The 18,923-nt window shown below is 40.0% G+C and overlaps 1 protein-coding gene across 37 annotated transcripts in view; it reads right to left on the bottom strand.

The window, feature by feature from the left end:
* Positions 1–1,939: 1,939 nt before the first annotated feature.
* The window catches only part of Pbrm1 (polybromo 1), a 105,095-nt gene continuing 88,111 nt past the window's right edge, over positions 1,940–18,923 (bottom strand). For 15 of the 37 annotated variants that reach the window (XM_029469248.1, XM_021181517.2, XM_029469252.1 and 12 more), the window contains 8 exons: positions 18,046–18,229; positions 17,221–17,431; positions 16,229–16,430; positions 12,939–13,103; positions 9,538–9,693; positions 6,485–6,555; positions 6,153–6,369; positions 1,940–4,831 (listed from right to left, as the gene is read on the bottom strand). In XM_029469248.1, the coding sequence (XP_029325108.1) occupies positions 4,659–4,831; positions 6,153–6,369; positions 6,485–6,555; positions 9,538–9,693; positions 12,939–13,103; positions 16,229–16,430; positions 17,221–17,431; positions 18,046–18,229 (1,379 nt within the window). In that variant the 3' untranslated portion in view covers positions 1,940–4,658. The remainder of the gene's footprint in view (positions 4,832–6,152; positions 6,370–6,484; positions 6,556–9,537; positions 9,694–12,938; positions 13,104–16,228; positions 16,431–17,220; positions 17,432–18,045; positions 18,230–18,923) is intronic. The other 22 variants (XM_029469264.1, XM_029469272.1, XM_029469276.1 and 19 more) reach the window with 3 other exon arrangements.

Genomic DNA, 18,923 nt, shown 5'->3' with positions numbered 1-18,923 from the left:
TAAAGGCGTGCGACACCACGCCCGGCTGGCCCATTGCCTTTAATCCCAGCACTTGGGAGGCAGAGGCTGGTGGACTTTGGATGTTGAGGCCAGTTTGGTCTAGAGAAACAAGTTCCAGGACAGCCAGGGCTACACAGAGAAACCCTGTCTTGAAAAGAAAAAAACAAAAGTTGAAGAGTCCTCAGCCTGTTATGGGAAACAGTAAATGCCAGCTTGTATCTTGCTATAGCTCCTTTCCTGTCCACATTTCTTTTTTTTTTTTTTTAAGGATTTTATTTATTTATTATATGTAAGTACACTGTAGCTGTCTTCAGACACTCCAGAAGACAGAGTCAGAGCTAGTTACAGATGGTTGTGAGCCACCATGTGGTTGCTGGGATTTGAACTCCGGACCTTCGGAAGAGCAGTCGGGTGCTCTTACCCACTGAGCCATCTCTCCATCCCCCTGTCCACATTTCTTATCTCTTCCTCATGAGTTTTATTAAAGGAACTTGAAACTAGCAGGCAACTTGATTTTGACATTTAATACAAAACATTTTAAGAACACATTAGCTTGGAAGCTGTGAAGAATTTTAAGTTATTTTAATAATTTTGAATAATTAAAAATGTAAAATGATATGTATGTGTGTATGTACACATGCCTGCAGGTGCCCAGAGGCCACCTGTGGAGCTAGAGTTGTCAATAATCATAACCCCGCAGTGTGTGCTGGCGATCAAATGTGGGTCTTCCAGAACAGCAAGCACTCAACCCAGGAGCCTTCTCTCCAGCCTCGGGGTATACGTTTTTAACTCCCTAAAATAATCGTAGGCTTTACATATACCAGACAAGAATCTCCATCCTTTTACTTTTTTTTTTTTAAGACAGGGTCTTACTAATTATCCAGGCTGGCTGTGAACCTGCAATCTTCCTGCCTTATCCCCCTAAGTATCTGGACTACGTAAGTGTCAGCTACTAGGCCAGACAGATAAAAACTTAGCATTTACTGTAACTTACCTCCATTGTGATACTGGGAAAAAGACTATCATATGAACTGCTGGGGACAGCACCTACATTAAGGCATAGTAAGCAATGAAGGAACAATAGTTTTCTTATGCCACTCTATCTTGGACAACTTTTTAAAATTCCTATTGTTTTCTTAATCACATTAGTTTCTCTTTTAATGTCTGAATTTTTCACAGTGAGTTTTCTCTAAAGAAAAGTGTATTCTTGGACCATAGAGTTTTCCAAAGTAATTTTTCTCCTTGTAAAGGAATATCAAAACACCTTGCCCCGTTTATGAACCACCACCAAGACATGAATATATAACACCCCATTGAAGGGGAATAATAGCCCGTTAATTTATTCAGTATTGAGCTTTCAGTTTCAGCCAGCTGACCCAGCATACATACTCTCAAATTAAAAAGGCACAAAACCATTACCTGTATTTGTTTGTGTAGGGCTTGGGTGGAATGTTAGGTATCAGAAATCCTTCACTCATGGGCATAGGTGGCTGTGTATCCTTCCCTGCAGTCTCAGGACAAAAATTACAGGGCTTTGCAAAGTGGTGTTAGAAGAAAACAGCTTGCTGATTTTACCATCATTTTCTACTGAAATTATGACACATTTTAAGAACTTGTAAAACTAAAGGTTTACCTGGACCACTTGTCTTATGGTCACAGTTTCTGCTTATAGACACTCCCTACCCGCAGTAACGTGTCCTTCCTTTTTGAAACCCTTGTTTTGTTCCTGCTCATGCTGCACATCCTGAGAGTCGTGGGGATGCCAGGCTGCATGGGGTCTCCATGCTGGATCTCACCCTGACCAGAAGTGCATTCTTACATGAACTGGCAGCCCTACCCTCCTCAGCGTGATGAAATCAGGGCTTGTAAGAGTCGTCTTCAGTCTGCTCCAAACATCTGACACACTTTAAACAGAACCACCAAACCTGGCTGGTCCAAATCACTTTGCAAACTCTTGTTTTTATTTGGATTAAAAAGCTTTGATGAACAAACATATGATACATACATGGTATAGAACCAGTTACCACTTAAAACCTCAGATGATATAGTACAGAAATTAGAATAAACCAAATTTTAATCAGGTCTGGAAACAAACGTCCAAGCTGAAAGCTGTAACATCCATTTGGAGATTTTACATACGTGTCCCTCACCCACTCAGTTCTTCCTTAGAAGGGGAAGGCAGACTTAGTAAAACCAACGTTTTTTAAGTCAGCTGATTGACATTCTATTTTAAACCTATAGGTCCCCAACCCAATATAAACAAAATTCTTCACAGGAACTTACATTTTGAAAACAATTAGGCCATTATATTTCCTAAGCCACATTACTACAGTTCTTAAGTCATGAGAAAGTGTGTTGTTTACTTGTACTGCCTTAAGTCAGGGCTTTTTCTGTTTTTGAAGATGTCTGATCTTTAAATATTATACCCTAAGTAATCACTGATACTCTTCAAAAGCATGATTCTAAAATAAATAGTGCCTTAAATGCTTTTAATTAATTAGTTTTTTTATGTTTTTTTTTGTTTTTGTTTTTGTTTTTTAAAGGTAATCAGGGCTTGCCTTAGGGACACAGCCCCCTGTGCTGGATTTATACTGCCTCGGGGAACCTGGGGCTGGCTCTTGGTTCCTACAGCACTAGAGCACTGGGAAGGAGCCAGGAGGAAGAGTACTCTGGCTTCTAGTACTCCAGGTTGCTGATAGTGAAGCGGTTTTAGAGACTCCCTAAGGAGCCTCATCTAAACCTTTAAAAAGAAAAAGAAAATTAATGCATGAAATAAATAAATAATTTAACCAAAATTAAGTTTCTGGTTCTTTGGTGTAATTCAAGGATACCTTAAGAGAAAAGAATCTGATTACATTATATAGTCCATGATGAGTCAATGGTCCAAATAACCAGGAATCGAAGATTTATTTGATTCAGTTTTAACAATAAGATACTGGCATACTCTGCAGTACGTTTTTTAAAATTTAAGATTATTTAAAATACTTGATGAAAATTGAGATCCAGTGGTTGACTACTGGTATTAAGTTACAGGGCTCCTATTTAAAGTAGCTACCAGGGAATGCTTTCCATTCTATACTCTTTTGTTCTCATGATTTATTAAGCATGGCAATTAAACATGAGTAGTACTGATCCGTTATATTCTAAAGGAAGAGTGTCATTTAACAATCATTCTCAATGAACAACAGGGCAGTGGCAGCGTCAGCACCACACAGCCACCCAAGTAGGATAAAGCAGGTTCAAAACCACCCTCGTGAAACGTTTGCTGCTGCCTGAGCACTGTACACTGCCTCAGTGCTTACGCTAGGGCCATGTTAGAAAGACAGGGTTGTGGTTGCTGAGCATTATGGTACCTGCCCTCAATCCCAGCACTTGGGAGGAAGAGGCAGGAGTTTGAGACTAGCCTGGTCTATACAGTGAGTTCCAGTCCAGCCAGGGTTGGTAGTAGGACCATCTCTCAAGAAAAGAGAGAAAGACAAGGTCACCTAATCCAAATATTGGGATCTGTAATAGTCCCTTTTTTTTTTTTTGTGAACATTTTCTTAAAGTATAATTTCCTTCTATAATCCAAAGCACAAGCTGAATTTTAAAATATTTTAGAAAGTATTATTTCTGGTTGAGAATTCCAACCCTGAAACAAACAAAACACTATAATTGATAACAAGGAAATAAAGAATCCAGGCCATCTGTATATATAGGCAGTCTACCCTTGCACAGTTACGTGCAAGGCACAGCTTGTGTCCATTTATACTCTTTCTTGGGTTAGGTATTATGCTTAAACCACCTCCATGCATACTTCAGTACTTTCTTCAATGTTTTTCAAGGTAACAGATGTACAGTTTCAAATCATAAATGTATAACATGAAGGCAAAAACTAAAATCATAAACTGAATCATAAACTGATCAAAAGTACTCTTCAACTTACCTTCCACAACTAAATATAACTCAGATCTGAGCACATATTCTACAAGAATCACTGACAATACAGATGTCTAACTCAGCACAAAGTTACATTTCCCTTCAGTTACACTAACTGGATGGATATACAGCATTGACTTTAGATTTCTATAGTAAGCCTCTGTGTTAATAGAGCAAATATGCCGCATCTGTCACACATGTATAATCTAAACTTTTCAAAGCACTTCGCTTTACCTGTAAGAAAACCTGCAGATATTTAGGCATGTAAAACATACATATACATTCCTCTAAGATGTAAACTAGGACCAACTTCACATTTCATTGTCAACTTAAATTTGTAAACTTTTTTTTTTCATTTTTTCTTTTATATGTGTATATATATATATAATATATATTTATAAAAAAGAAAACCAAAACCCTAAGCCAAGCCAAAACCTTTGATGATTTAAGTCCTTTAACAAGTAAAGATAAAACTATTACTATATATAACCAATTATGAAACTGGTTTTAAACAAAGGAAACATATGCAAAAAAATCTTTTGTGTATTTGATAGTCAACTTAATGTAACAAAACCAAATTTGAAATAGCTTATTAAAAGTGTCCTTATATAAAAATGGCTGTGTGATGTACAATAAAATGCAATAAAAATTATCATCCTTTGTTCCTCCCTCCCACCCCAGTAACTAAAATGGCTACCGCTCCACAACTCTTTGCTTCCACAGAAGAAACAGTGACGTGATTAAACATTTTCTAGGTTGTATGCCTGTCGGATGTTGAGAGTGTCTCGAAGCATTAAATCCCGCAGGCGCCAGAGGGCATCTGCCATGGTGGTGTGTGCCCCTTTACTTTTGAGCCAGTGAGAAGGTAGGCGGCTCTCCTGTTCTTTGGACAAATGGACATCCCGTCTTCGAGCTGAAAAATTTAAGTATAAACAGATGTTAGAATTTCAGGATGATAAAATGACCCCAGTTTTAAGGGTTGATGTATTTATACTAAAACAAAACTATTTATTAATGTTACGAATATGTGATATAAATTATAACCATAGCAAAGTTTATTAGGCATTGATATCTGACCACTTAGACACCCCTGATAGTAACAATTTCTTCAATGCTATAAAAGATGCCTAAAGGGAAATCATATTTAATATTCTTAAAAGAGATAACTTTTCCTAGCTGGGTTTAGAAATGAATAAGGGGCTGGCTCAGTGGCTAAGAGCATTTGTTTCTCTTGTAGAGGGCTGGACTTCAGTTCCCAGCATCCACAGGACACTCACAACTGTCCATAACTACAGTTCCAAGTGATCTGATGTCTTTTTCTCCCCTCTGATGGTGGACACCAGGCATGCATGTGGCACATTTTAAATATCACACACGCACACGCATGCACCTGTATTCCCAGCTCTTAGAAGGGAGAGGGAGGAAGGCAACTAATTCAAGGACACATGTTAAGAGCTAGTTCTCAACATAAGCCAAACAACGAAAACCAAAAATCCAATGAGGATCAGGGAGATGGCTCAGTGCATAGAAGTGCTTGTTGTACAAGTCAGACTATGACCATCTCTTATTCCAGACAAAAAGGCAGATGTGCTGGGTATCAGGAATCCTAGTACTTCTAAGGCAAGATGGGAGTCTGAGACATGAGAAATGCCCAGAAGTTCAAGGGGCAGTTATCCTATAGTAAATACTGCAGCAGCATAGATCAGAGAGACCCTGTACCAATAAGGTAGAAGGTGAAAACTGACTTCTGAGAGTTGTCTTCTATCTTCCATGCGACCAAAGCACAGGTGAGCATTAACACAAACACCCAAATTTATTTCTTAAAATGAAAAAGCAGAATCTTTCAATTTTCTTTCGAGAAAATAGGTAACTCCATCTTTCTATATACTGTAGATACATTCCCTATTCAACTAAGTGAAAAGCTTGGTAAACTAAAGAAATAAGCTTTCCATTTTCCTCTTTTTAAAATCTGACATGTATTCTAATGCTTAAATATCTGAAAAAAAGAAAAACTGAAAAAGAAAATCAGAATGTATTTGAGAGGATGGTAGTATTAGATATGACTGAGCTTTGATTTTTTTTTTTTAGCCTATTTTTACTGGATCAATATGCAAAGAACCCAGTTTTATTCTGTGAAATACATAATTTATTTCCCTTTACAAGGATGTTGTGTAAGAGCCTGAAGTAGTGAGAGGACTGGGAGGAAATGTGTATTTCAACAGTACTCTCCTTACCTGCCAAAGTTTGGTCCCACTTGCTAATGCTGTTGGATTCAGCACTGAGTCCTTCAATGTATTTCAGGTAGGCCTCTGAGTGGAGAAGCCTTTGGGTCTTTGGTGGGGGAGCCACAAACATGGGCGTTGTTGGCTGCTGTATGACAGGGGGGCCAGCTGGATGAGGACCAGGATATGGAGGTGGTGCCTGCTGCCCTGGAGGTCCCAAAACTCCTACCTGAAAGAGCATGGGATCAGATGATTATGTCAAAAAGATAATGGGCACATGCTCTGAGGAGGTAGATGGCTAAAAAAAATCTCAAGTCCAAGGAAAATTAAACTAGGAGGCTTACCTGTTGTCCGTATGGACTTCCACCTGGTGCTGGAGTCCCTACCATGGGGGCTACTCCTTGATTCATCACACCTATAATTCAGAATGCAATGGCACAATTAGAGGCTCTGGGTTTTGTTGACTGAAAAACTGATAAGAGCTGGTGCCATTTTAAATGCCAACCTATGTACCTCTGCCCTTGAGTGTGGATAGGAGCTTTAAGCACCCTAAAAAGAATCTAATTAGGAAATTTTTATTCTTTTGTTTCTGGTTACTTAAAGCACAGTAGTAGTATACTTTGTTAGAGGTACATTCCAGGCGTAGACTGTTTTAAACCCTGCATAAAATTCTAGGGTTACCCTGAGTGAGTGAGCTATAGTTAGAATACACTTGTTTTCAAGGTACTTTTCTTTTTATTATAATAGTCTTCTGCAATTGGAGCCTGTGGGATCAGGCTGCGTAGTAACTATTACACTGGGACAGGAAACAGGGCTGAGGAAGAGCAGTTAACTGAACCCCGTGGAGGCTGGAGTCCACTACCTTAATGTGCCTTTACCTCAGGCACTAATGTTGGCAAAGAGAAGGTACTTCAGTGGATGATGTGGAGGCAGTGTAGCCTTGTTGCCATTACCTCAGATTCCAAATGACGAAGGAATAAAGACTTTGTGGCCCTATTCTCTCTGGTAATCACTGAGTAAACTTCCTTGGGTAAATGTTCATGAGCAACTGCTGTTTCACAGGCACTAGTTGATAACAACAGAATAGCCCAAATTTAGTCTTTAAGGCAATTTTCATCTCAGGGCTATCTGTTTGCTATTGTAATAAAACAAAATAGCCAAGGGACTCAGTTTATTAAAACTAACAAACCATCAGCAAATCATTTTAAGCTGTTACTTGAAGCATAAGTCCTGTTCTGTACCGAGGGACTAGGCGGAACCAGCTTCCTAGTCTCCTGTTCCTTTGTATAAAATGCTCATGTTTTGCTGTGTATTTTAGCTCACACCTGTTATCCCAGCACTTGCGAAGCTGAAACAGGAATATTGCTGTAAATCTGAGGCCGGCCTGGGTTACTAAATACATCTCTCTCCCATTTGGATGGGCAGAAAATTGGTCTTTTGAAGGTTCAGAGTTCTTAAGTTTCACTTCCAGGAAATACAAGGCATCTTTTATTTGTTAGAGAGAGGGAGAAAGAAAAAAAAGTGAAACAAGTTTCTGCTTAAAAAGGAATATGCCAAGTACTTGGAATTGTAACCAAGTCATCACAGCCATGTCCTGGTGATTTAAGAATTGAACAAAGAAGTCAAGGTAGATAAGCTGCTGTTTCAGCAACACATTATAACCTATGGCCCCTGATCCCTGCAGGTCACTCATTGACCTTAGATCCTACCGACTGGAAGGCTCCCAAAACTGGCTGTATCACAGATTTGCAGGGCAGCACAAATCAGCAACCTCTCCCACTTCCTGTTTACAAATAACATGCCTGCAGTAAGCCACTGAAAACACGAGCTGAGACAACATATGAGCCCCTTGATGCTCAAAGTCAGATCAGCTGTGCATGGGCTTACAACAAGTTGTTCCTGTCTCCCTGACTATTATCAGGTGTGCTGTGCTTCCTTCCGAAGCAGTTTAGATTCTATAGTCAAGAGAAGAGAGGCTAGTGGTGCCCCCACAACCATCAAAACACAGCTGCTAAATTGGGGTGTGTACTGGCCTTAAACAGGAATCCTATCAAGTGCTATATACATTTAGAAGGTGTGTCAACTCCAACAAGGTTTCACGAACTGACTCAGAGAAACCTTATGACAAGGTATGAGGGCACAGATTTAGGACCAAGTTCATTTGCCACATGAGAAAAATTATTTTCTGATTGACTTCTGGTGCCACAGCATTTCACATAAGTCACCACATCCAGAATGAAGTACAAATACCACAAACATTTCTTCCTCTGGGAACATTGGAAAAATAAAATAGAAGCGTGGTTGGAATTATGGCCATCCTCTAAGGAACACAGAGAGTGTGGCTGCACTGTAGGAGTGGAATGCACGCACGTCATCCCTGACTTGGGATGGTGAGGCAGTAGAATGTTGAGTTCCAGGCCAGCCTGCCTGATCCTATCACAATTAAAAAAAAAGTATGGTGGAGTTAACATTTGTTTTCCCTACACACTATTGGGTTCACCCTCTGAACTATTATTTGAACTCTATGGGCAATGGGTCCAAACAAAATGCAAGTAAGCCTGCCCTGCTCCACCCACAGTTCACATGAGTTTTGGCTCTCTTCGATGACATTTCAGTAATGGATTGACTGCTGCTCCAAGTCATTTAAAAGCCCATTTCCCCTAACTAGATTATAGCCAAAAGTAAGTTCTTTTGCATATGATGGAAATTATGGAAACTTGTGATTTTCCCATCTTTTAACTTTCACTATAAAGTGAAACAATGTAGTAAATTCTGAGCTCCATTTATATATTTCTACATAGAAGAATTTTTGGCTTCTATTGACATACAAATATGTCCATAGCTAACAAGGTCATGTTATGCTTGTTAGGGGACTCAAGACTAATTCAATACAAACTCCTTGCCTTCCTACACTGTGTTACAAAGTGAAGGATTTCTCAAGAGCTTCACATATGCAGTTCTGATTACTTCAAAAGGGCTACTGAGGAGGAAGAGTTAGAACAGGGACCCTACAATGAAGATCCTATGAGATAAGAATTTCACTAGGTAAAGAAATGCTCTGGGAGTAAAAAGTACTTTTATATATGACTCTGAACTGGCAATTCTCTGATAAGAGGCTGTGGCCCTTAAGGCTTTTCAAACATCCTATCTGATAATGGACCATGCCTCCAGCTCCTCCAGATCTAAGGATCTGGTCTCTGCAGTGCATCCTCTGCTGCTGGTGGTAGGTCACCTGATTAACACATAGGACAGGCCCTACTACTGACAGCTCTGGGATTCTGTGTGAGGGAAGCCTGGCCCCATGGGTAGAACGTGCCTCCTGGAAGAACTGGCTGAGACAGGAAAAAGAATTAAAATAAAAATGAGATTAATGAGTGAATGAGGATGAAGTTCTTACCCGGTGGTGGGATGCCTGGGAGGCCAGGCACACCTGGCGGAAGATGGTGAGGTGGAGGCCCCCCAGGGTGAAGTGGCTGCATGCTGCCCATGCTAACAAGGCCATCAACTGGGCCCTGCAAAGGTGGAAGGCCTGGCGGATAGCCACCCATCATGCCTTGAAGGACACAACAAATTTCAGACATGCATCATTAACATGCAACATGAGCTAAGTAATAACAACCCCCTCCATGCACTACCAATGAATAAGCACCCTTAGTACTGCATGATATAACAGCAATTAGTGCAATTATTTTGTTGCAGTAATGAACAAAATAAAGTTACAAATATGAAATCCAATACTTTTGGATGAATTAGTATTTAGTAAATTATTGCTTATAATTATTTTCAATAAGCTAAACATAATGTTTTCATTTAATAAAAGAGTTCTAGTAACAGCTTTCTCAAGGACAGAACTATTGCAAACTGTTCAACCAGTGACCAGTTCTGCCACCTGCAACTCCAAGTGATCAGTACATACCCATTACTCCACTCTGCCCACAGTCACATCCCTATCGTGGGTGCACATGAAGGGAAATCAGAATGGGGGGAAATGAGGTGCACAGTCCTGATCACAAGGCATGGTTCTCCAGTTTGGGAGCAAAAAAGTTTCAAGACTTCTTCATATACTCCTCCCTTCTACCTCCACCACTGCTGTTAAGAATGGATTATGTTAAGGTTTGAGCTGGAGAACAACTAACAACTATCACAACAAATAATATTTCATCTTTAGATTTCAAAATATGTTAAGGAGAAATCTAAATTTTCTCAAACCAACTAAAGTCCAGATAATTCAGAAACCTACATGCAGCAGGCCCGAAGGAAGAGCAGCTCTGCTACTACAAGAGAAAATGCCCGTTGTCACCACTGTCTGCAGGCTCACACTGTGTCATGTAACCCTTCAACTGATAGGAGCATTAATGAGGCACAGAATTCCCATGGACAGAGGCTTTTGTCCCTTTGTTTTCCAAGCATACCATCATATAAAATATCTGGCTAGGGAAATGTTATGGCAAACAAGTATTTTTGGAAAACGGGTGGAAATAAGAATAATTTCAGTAAGGACTCACCTATCAAAAACACAAAAACAAAATATGACTCGGAATCTGCACAAGTCTGAATAAATAGTGTAAAGCTCCCTCGGGAGTACGGTCACTTTTAGGCAGTTTCTCACCTAGGAAGGGCAAGGCATAGCACCAAAATATTCTTTGAAGAAAGTTCAGTCTTACTTTCTTTGAGGAGGTATTTGAAACATTTGCACAAGTTTAGTCTTCTAAAGCTATGGCACACAGAGAACCCTAGACTGGACTCACCTTGCCTCCCTAGTCACATCTAAACTGGCTACAAAAACTTACAACTACACAAAACACGAAACAGGATTTCTATACATGAAATAGGATGTATTTCAGTTTTTTAAGAGTTTGAGGTAAAAACGACTTTAAGTAGATACCATCATCTTAAAACACGATGAAATCCAATGTTGCCAAACTGCCCTTTCAACACACCGCCAGGACCAGCTTTTAAGGGTAAGTAGGTGAGAGGTTGAACAAATGTTAGGAGGCTTTGCTTTCAATTACAAAAGCCCATCTGAACGCAGCCGTCATAGGCTGTGGTTGAAGATTAAATTATTAAGAACTGAAAGACACAACACTTGTCTTCATTAAACTGTACTTTGGCATTTATTATCCCAGTCACATGTGTTCAAATGAGCTTCAATGCTTGTAAGCAAAGCTGGTTTCAGACAAGAAGGCTGACTCAGGCCCTAAACAACCTATAATTCCATGAAAAATTACCCTTTCTGCTGCAAAGTTCTCATTTTGGACCAAAGGCTTTTTACTGTAGAGAATCTCTGCCCTTCACTCCTGTGGCCCAGAAGCCTGGGCAGCACACCTTTAGTAACAGAGCAGTGGCCTTCTAGAGGACCACCCTCCTCAACCACAGATGCTATTCCCCAACAGGGAGCTAAAATGCTGCAGCTGCTAATTTTTGTTTCATTTTAGCTATATGTATTCATTTTGTTAATATATGTTCTTGGGTTTTGCAGTCAAGGACAGAGTGCCACAGTATTATACATCAAATAGAACAAAACAGGATTGTCAATGAGGGAATCCTAACTTTCAAAGTCCCCATGATCAAGACCTGATTTCTGGAAACCTCTGGAACCCCATTAACCAGAATGGGCCATGGAATAGAGCAGGCGGTTATGAGATTTGTTAGATCAACGTCAGTCACACTGAAAGCACTGAGAGCATGACTCAGATATGCTTTGGCGAGTGCAACTGCTGAGGTCAGCGACAGTGCATTTGAGAACTTGCCATCACAAAAGTTAGGAGCAACAATGGGAAAGTTATTCTGTGCAAGCTTTCCTCTAAAAGCAAAAACAAAAAAGGCAAAAAAACCCAAACCAAACCAAAACCAAAACCAAAACAACAACAAAAAACCGAAAATGGCAACAACAAAAAACAGCAAAAACAAAAACAGTGTCCCCACAAAGCTGTCTTGGACTCTGTGCAAAAGAGGTGAGACTGCTTGTGTAAGAAGAATCCCAGGTGGCTTGTACAGAGCTCACCAGATGTGGAGAGGCAACAAAGGAAAGGCCTGAGAGGTGGTCCACAGGCTTTTTGTGGAGACATGTCAGACAAGATTTCAATTCAACAGTAGTCAAATTTGCTATGGCTACCAGAACCAGAGACAACACACACAAGCAAACCACATTCATCATTTCTTTTTCCTTTTCTTTCTTTCATCTTATTCATTTATTTAAATATGTGACTGGGATACTAACAGAAAATGCAGTTTAATGTAATTAAATAGAAAAGCATTACAGAGTGGGCACAATGAATTGAACAAGGACTTCCCCCTATTTAGCAGTCATGCACACTGGTGACCAAGAAAGGATTTGTTAATTCACTGTCAAAAATCCTTTTAAGTGGTCAGTCTTTTAAGGATGGCTGCAGCAGAATAGGGCAAACTGAACTGGCATGAGACAGAGAATCAATACCACCTAACGACTGCTGTTATATTTTCCTTGGAGTTCCTCAAAACAGAACTCAAGATCTACTTGTATTTCCTGCTGTAGTGCTTTATCAAAGAGCAGTCTGGAGTAAGAACATTGCCAGACCATGCCCACAGCAAAGGAAGAGCTGCTACCTACCAATTGCCGGGGTCGGGCCTAGGGCCCGCTTATGGGATAGAGAAGAGGCCTTGCCTGTATGGGAAAAGCAATACAGGACAACATGGATGACTTCAAACTTGGAATCTGTCATGAGAAAAGGCTACAGACTGTGGCCTACTCCTTTTGGAGAAAAAAAAATGAAGGAATTTCTTAAAGTGGAAAAAAATGGTCTTAGCTCCTGTTTTTACCTGCAACAGGTGTCAACTGCTGATTGAGCATCCCCATTGGTGTTGGTGGTGGCACCACCCCCATGAGAGCCCCCACAGGGGTGCCTGCTCGGGGAGAAGCACTCGGCTGCTGTTGCTGTGCTGCTCGCTCTCTCTCCTGCTGCTCAGCAACTTTAGCTGCCCGCTCTGTAAAGGCATTTCACATTTTCAATTCTGTTTTTAACCCAGGAATTCAAAATACCATCCATTGCATTCAACAGGACTAGTAAAAACACAGGCAACAGTTCTGTCTCAATGGAAGGAACGGTAGATGACTAGTCTCAACACAGGAGTCGGGCCGATTTCACTTGGTAACCTAGAATTCAGCTTTCCTATCCCATCTTGAGAACTGGTCTGCAAAGATTTCAAGAATGTTAAGACTGCAACACACATTCAGAAAGCACAGATTTTATCGAAACACATCACCAGGTAACCAACGTGGTTAATCTCACGAGGCACTCTGAAGATGAGAAGCGCTACCATCATTCTAGTATTAATAGCATTACAGATTATAATTTCAACATGAAGCAATTCCATGGCCCATTATAATTTTTGGAATAATTGTACTTACTCTAATTTTCTGATTCCTTGTATCCAATTTTACTAAAATTTGAGGACTCATCATTAATATCACAAGTTTAGCAGCTGAAGAAAATTAACTCTGTAAGGGAAAAGTAGCTTACTGCCTCTGCCTTAAGACTTTAGGAAAAGTAAACAGCCAGTTTCTATATTGTAATGAAGCAAAGAAAGAGTTCATCATTAACTAACTCCGAGGGAAGAAAATACGTAATTAGCTACACTATAGTCATCAGAAGAGGGGAACTAATACATATGTGTATGTAGCAATGGACAATATTCTGAAAGAACCAGGTTCCCTGAAGCTGAGTTCAAAACCGACTATGAATCCTAAATCAGCAAGAATTCAAGCACCTTCTATTAGTGCACTTGAAATGCAAGAGGAACGCTTCTGGAGCCTCTCGCTATTAACTGATAGCCTCTTTACTTCCTTAGGCTATGCTGCACCTCTAGAGCCAGCACCCTCAACAGTCATGCTCTCAGCACGCCGGACCTTCTGTGAGGGCATATTCCCAAAGCTCCCACTATACAGGGCTTATTCAGCTTCAGCTTCACCTTCTAAGTAGGAAGTCCTTCCCACTCTTCAGATGGGCACACAGAAGCTGGGGTACAGGCAGTGACTTGTCCAAGAATACAGGAGAAATGGCAACTCATGGCCCTGACACCTGGTGTCACACTTCACCTTCCACAGTTATCTCTCCAACATGAAATTCAAAGACTACAGCTATTTGGGGAAAACAGTTTGAGGTACATGGATTTAAAGACTCAAGAAGCAACAGCTCCACTCCTTTATGGTAAGAATGTGAAAATTGTGCAAGTCAAAGCTCCTGAGGCTGTGATGAAGTTGCTTGTAGACACTTAGCATCACTCACTAGGACTGTCTCAGCCTGATACTTTCTGCACAGTACGAGAAGCAAAGCCATTCTAACAACCTATTCTCTAGTACTTAAAAAAAAAACAACTATCTGTGATCTAGATGCCCCAATATTAAATGCTAGTTTTTTCATTACACAAACGAAACAATAAACTGGAGGGAAAAAGAAAAATTAAAGTTGGAAAAAAAGAAAAGTTCAGGCATGTGGATAAAATATTAGTTCTTCCTGAAAGAAGCTGAACTAGGCTGCTTTGGAATTCAGAATTACTAAAATTACACCAGCCAAACTCCCAACTTTGTGTTTTGAATTCAGTGGGCAGAAACATCCAAAGTTCAGAGTTTGAATTTCAGGTGACTGAGACACATAATTCACCTCTCACTAGGCTCTTCCTAATTTCAGAAACCCCATTAAATGAGAGAATTGTTCAAATATCATCTCTTCTTCCCTCAGCCATGCTCCAGATTTTCTGCCTTCAGATGATCTCTAGATCTCTTTGTCCTATTTGTATCCTAAATAACCAGCCACACAGTCCTAGCTCTGTTTGCCTTGAGACACTATGTTAGCCAAGCTTCTTAGACAACAGTCCTCCAACTTAGCAGTACATTTGGTCTTAACTTGCAGTAAGCCCTGAAATATCAAAGTGTCCAGAGTTCTACGCTCTTATGGGATTGAACTAGACTTTCTCAAAGAATGTTCTAGGGTATTAATAGTTGCCACATAAATACCTGGGCAATTTTCAGAAAATACCAGATAATAAAAAAGCAGGTTCTTTACTGTAGGTCTTAGTGATTTTAACTTAGGACTATGCCCAGAGTTTGAAAGCTTCTGAAGCTGATTCTGCCACAAAATCTTTCTGGGCTGAGCGTCTTGCAGGATTAGGCTTCAGCAGAAGATCCTTAAGGACGTCTGTCAGATAATTTCATAATGATAAATAGTAACAAATGAAAGGAATGTAAGTTTTTTACAAAAGAGTTACTTTGGAGACTTCATAAGCTTCAATAAAAGGAGCAGCCTTCATAATGTATGCTTGCTGGAAAATAATGGATTTGGACTTAGTCAAGTTAGAGAGGAAGACTATATTGGAAAATTATCTAACATACAAAATTTGAAAGTATTGCCTAAAGTAATGCGTACTCTCACTTATTAAAGCTGTACCTAATATTAACTAGAACAACAAAAATCCCAACCACCAAAAATCTCTAAGAAATTAATTTTTTACAACTACGAATCAGCAAATCCTTGAGTAAAATAGCTCAGGGTTCAAAGTGATCTATCATAGAGGAAGGGGAAAATGAAGGCGTCTGAGCTCAGCCAAAGCCATCCAAGTATCTTAAGAGCAGCTATGAACACAGACACAGTACACAGGTCAGGGCTGGCCTAGGAAACCAGGCATACCACGGCTCCACCTAGACTTTAACTTACAGCTTTGGCTTATCAAGAGCAATACAATCACTTATTTTAAAAGGCCGCATTCAGGTGAATTTTAATCAAAATTATAATTAACATTATTGAACAATCATTCCCCAGCTCAACATGTGTGTGCCTATAGGGATAAATAAAATAAAATCATGCAATTTTTAACAGCAGCATATTTTTGTTTGAGAAATTTGCCAGGAAGGGCAACACCACAAGGATATGAGGCCAAGTCAGAGGCAACACTCCATGTACTGGCATCTACTGCCAGCTCGGACAGTCCACAACACCAGATTCATGTGCATGTGATAAGAACAACAGAGTAAAGCCTGTATATATATGCATATGCATTCCTGAAAACACCCCTTGCTTACAAAGTGGAGACAGTTGTGCCTAGTCTTTATTTACCTTCATACTCTGCTTTCTTGGCTGTTTCAAGGTTTCTCCATTCTGTCCCCACCAGTCTGCTGAGCTCCCCAAAAGAGTAATCTGGGTGCTGGGCTTTAATCACAGCTCTCATTTCACTGCTGAACAAAATGTAGCCACTCATGTTGATTTTTCGTTTAGAACTTTCCTTCTTTGCACTGCCTTTGGCAGACTTTGGGGTAGACTGTAAGACAGAAAGCTATTATATAAGGTATCTGAAAATTTTACTAGGTTACCTTACAGTTTCTAGAAGCCAGACACATATGATACAATGAACTTTTATAGACATATTCAGCTTGTAGCTGACATTTTCTTGGCCAAAATATACCTCTACCTTGTCTTGTGCAAAATAAGTAAAAATTTCACTGAATTCCATGACTATAGTCTACAATGGTGACCTCACAATTAAGTCTCAAGAAAATTCTGAATGAGGAAAATAAATATAAGAAGGATCACCTCAACAAAAAGATGACGTCCTACGGAAGGGGAAATTAAAGATGTAGGCATCCAGGTGTGGCAGACTGTATCTATAGTCCTATTGCTCAGGAGGCTGAAGTGGAGGCAAAAGATCTTGTGTGTGGGCGCTGAAAGCTAAGGTGTAAGAGCATAATACCATTCCTTATTGCTTCTTGTCTACAAGGCAAGAATCTTCTAAACTCCTGTTAAACCATCACTATGAAATTTAAAAGAAATTATTATTGGCTTAATGATATGATAAGTATGCTTTTTGCTAATTAAAAATAATTAGGCAAAAATTCACACATGAAGTGTGTGGTAGTGTACCCCTGTATTCCCAGTGCTTGTTTGGGAAATGGAGGCAAGAAGACTAAGAGTTCAAGGCCCACCTTAAATACACAAGAAGTCTGAAGCCAGCCTAGGCTAACTGATACCTCAAACAAAAAATGTCTCCTACTCTGGTTTAAGTCTGCTAAGGGCTAGAACTAAAAAGGCAAGTCATGGGCGTATCACTGTACCTGTGGGGGTGTATAGGGCATGAGGTCCAACTCATTGGCCAGGGGTGTCTGAAGTTGAGGTAGAGATGGAGGTTCAATGACTTCACTATCCTCTTCTCCCATCTCCTCAATATCATCATCTCCTCCTTCTAACTCCGCAAATTTAGCTTCTAGCAATTGTATCTTCTTTTCTAACAAAGGTGAGGGTTCCTTCTGAGGAATGATTGGTTTTCTGAAAAACAGTGACAAAACAAATAAGTAAAAAGTTGCCAACCACTTCCAGGACTGGTCAGAGGGCAGACCTGGAAATATTTACAAATGATGTTTTATAACCTGCCACAAACACTCTATAAGGCCAACAAAGTAGCTTCAGTGGGTATTTGTGATGTCACTTCTACTTATTAACAATTCTAATCAATACCCAACAGAGGGGCTAGTCAAGTCTAGTGGACTATATGTTAAAAAGGAATTGTCATAATCTATGATAATTCTGAGAAAATCTTCCCACAGAGAGGCTGCCAACAGAACCAAGTGCTGTCTTCATTCTACAACTGCTTGTGTCTAAGCCAAGGTACTATTAAAACAATTGCTAACTTTTTTTTTAACTCAATAATTTTTCTCTCTGTAACAAAACAAACTAAAACAAACAAAAAAAGTTGACTCAAACATAATAGTATCTACTGCCTCAGCCTCCCAAGTCTAGGAATTACCCCATCTCACTGAACTGATATTTTCTATTGGAATTATATGATAGTTCAAGACCTAATAAAACAACTCAGAACACTGGGTTACATGACTGGTAAGTTAGCCCAAGTGCCCTTTCTTCCTTAGTTTTACAAGCTTTACCTGAAGTAGTAAATTTCATCATCTACAACTTTAGCAGAGAGTGAGAACCTCTTCAAACCCTTGAACTTCTTCATCTGCTTGTCACTCTCATTATAGCGGCTCTCACAAAGCAGAATATCATTTTCTGGTATTTCAGTTGGCCTGCAGGAGAGGAAGTCCTTGAATGACAGCACTGCACATTTCCCTGAAAGAGTAATAGAGAGATAAAGGAGTTAACTCCTGTCATGTTAACAGCCTGGAACTTGCCAAATAGGCTAGGCTGGCAGCTAGTGAGCCCCTGGGATCTGTCTCTACCTCTCCAGTGCCGGGATTACAAGTGTGTACCATCAAACTTGGCTTTTTAAAGTGTGGTTCTGGAGACTGAACTTGTAAGACAAATACTTTACCAGCAGAACTCTTTTTTCCCCAGTCCCAAATTTTATATTATTATATCTTAATTCACAGTTAAGTAAGGGTGATAGAGAAGGGGCTCAGATAGAGAGATGGTTCAGCAGCTAGGAGTATACATAGTTACAGAGAACTCAAATTCAGCTCTTAGCACTGACACTAGGTGGCTCACAATTGCCTGTGGCTCCAGCTTACAGGGACTTTGTCTCCTGCATCCACTGACATCTGCACTCATGCATGTACATACCCTCCCATATATACATAATTAAAAACTAAACCAAACCACACCAGCCAAACAACAATACCACCACCCATGTAATAATGAAAGCTAAAGGTACTGGTCACCTAGCATGCACAAAACCTTGGGTTCATGGGCTGGCAAGATGGATGGATTAGTGGATAAAAGGTGTCTGCTGCTGGGCAGTGGTGGCGCACTTGGGAGGCAGAGGCAGGTGGATTTCTGAGTTCGAGGCCAGTCTGGTCTACAGAGT

Source organism: Mus caroli, chromosome 14 (genome assembly GCF_900094665.2).
Source record: "Mus caroli chromosome 14, CAROLI_EIJ_v1.1, whole genome shotgun sequence".
In the NCBI taxonomy this organism is placed as follows: domain Eukaryota; kingdom Metazoa; phylum Chordata; class Mammalia; order Rodentia; family Muridae; genus Mus; species Mus caroli.
The sequence above is the reverse complement of the archived record's forward strand: the minus strand, read 5'-3'. Positions and strand labels throughout refer to the sequence as shown.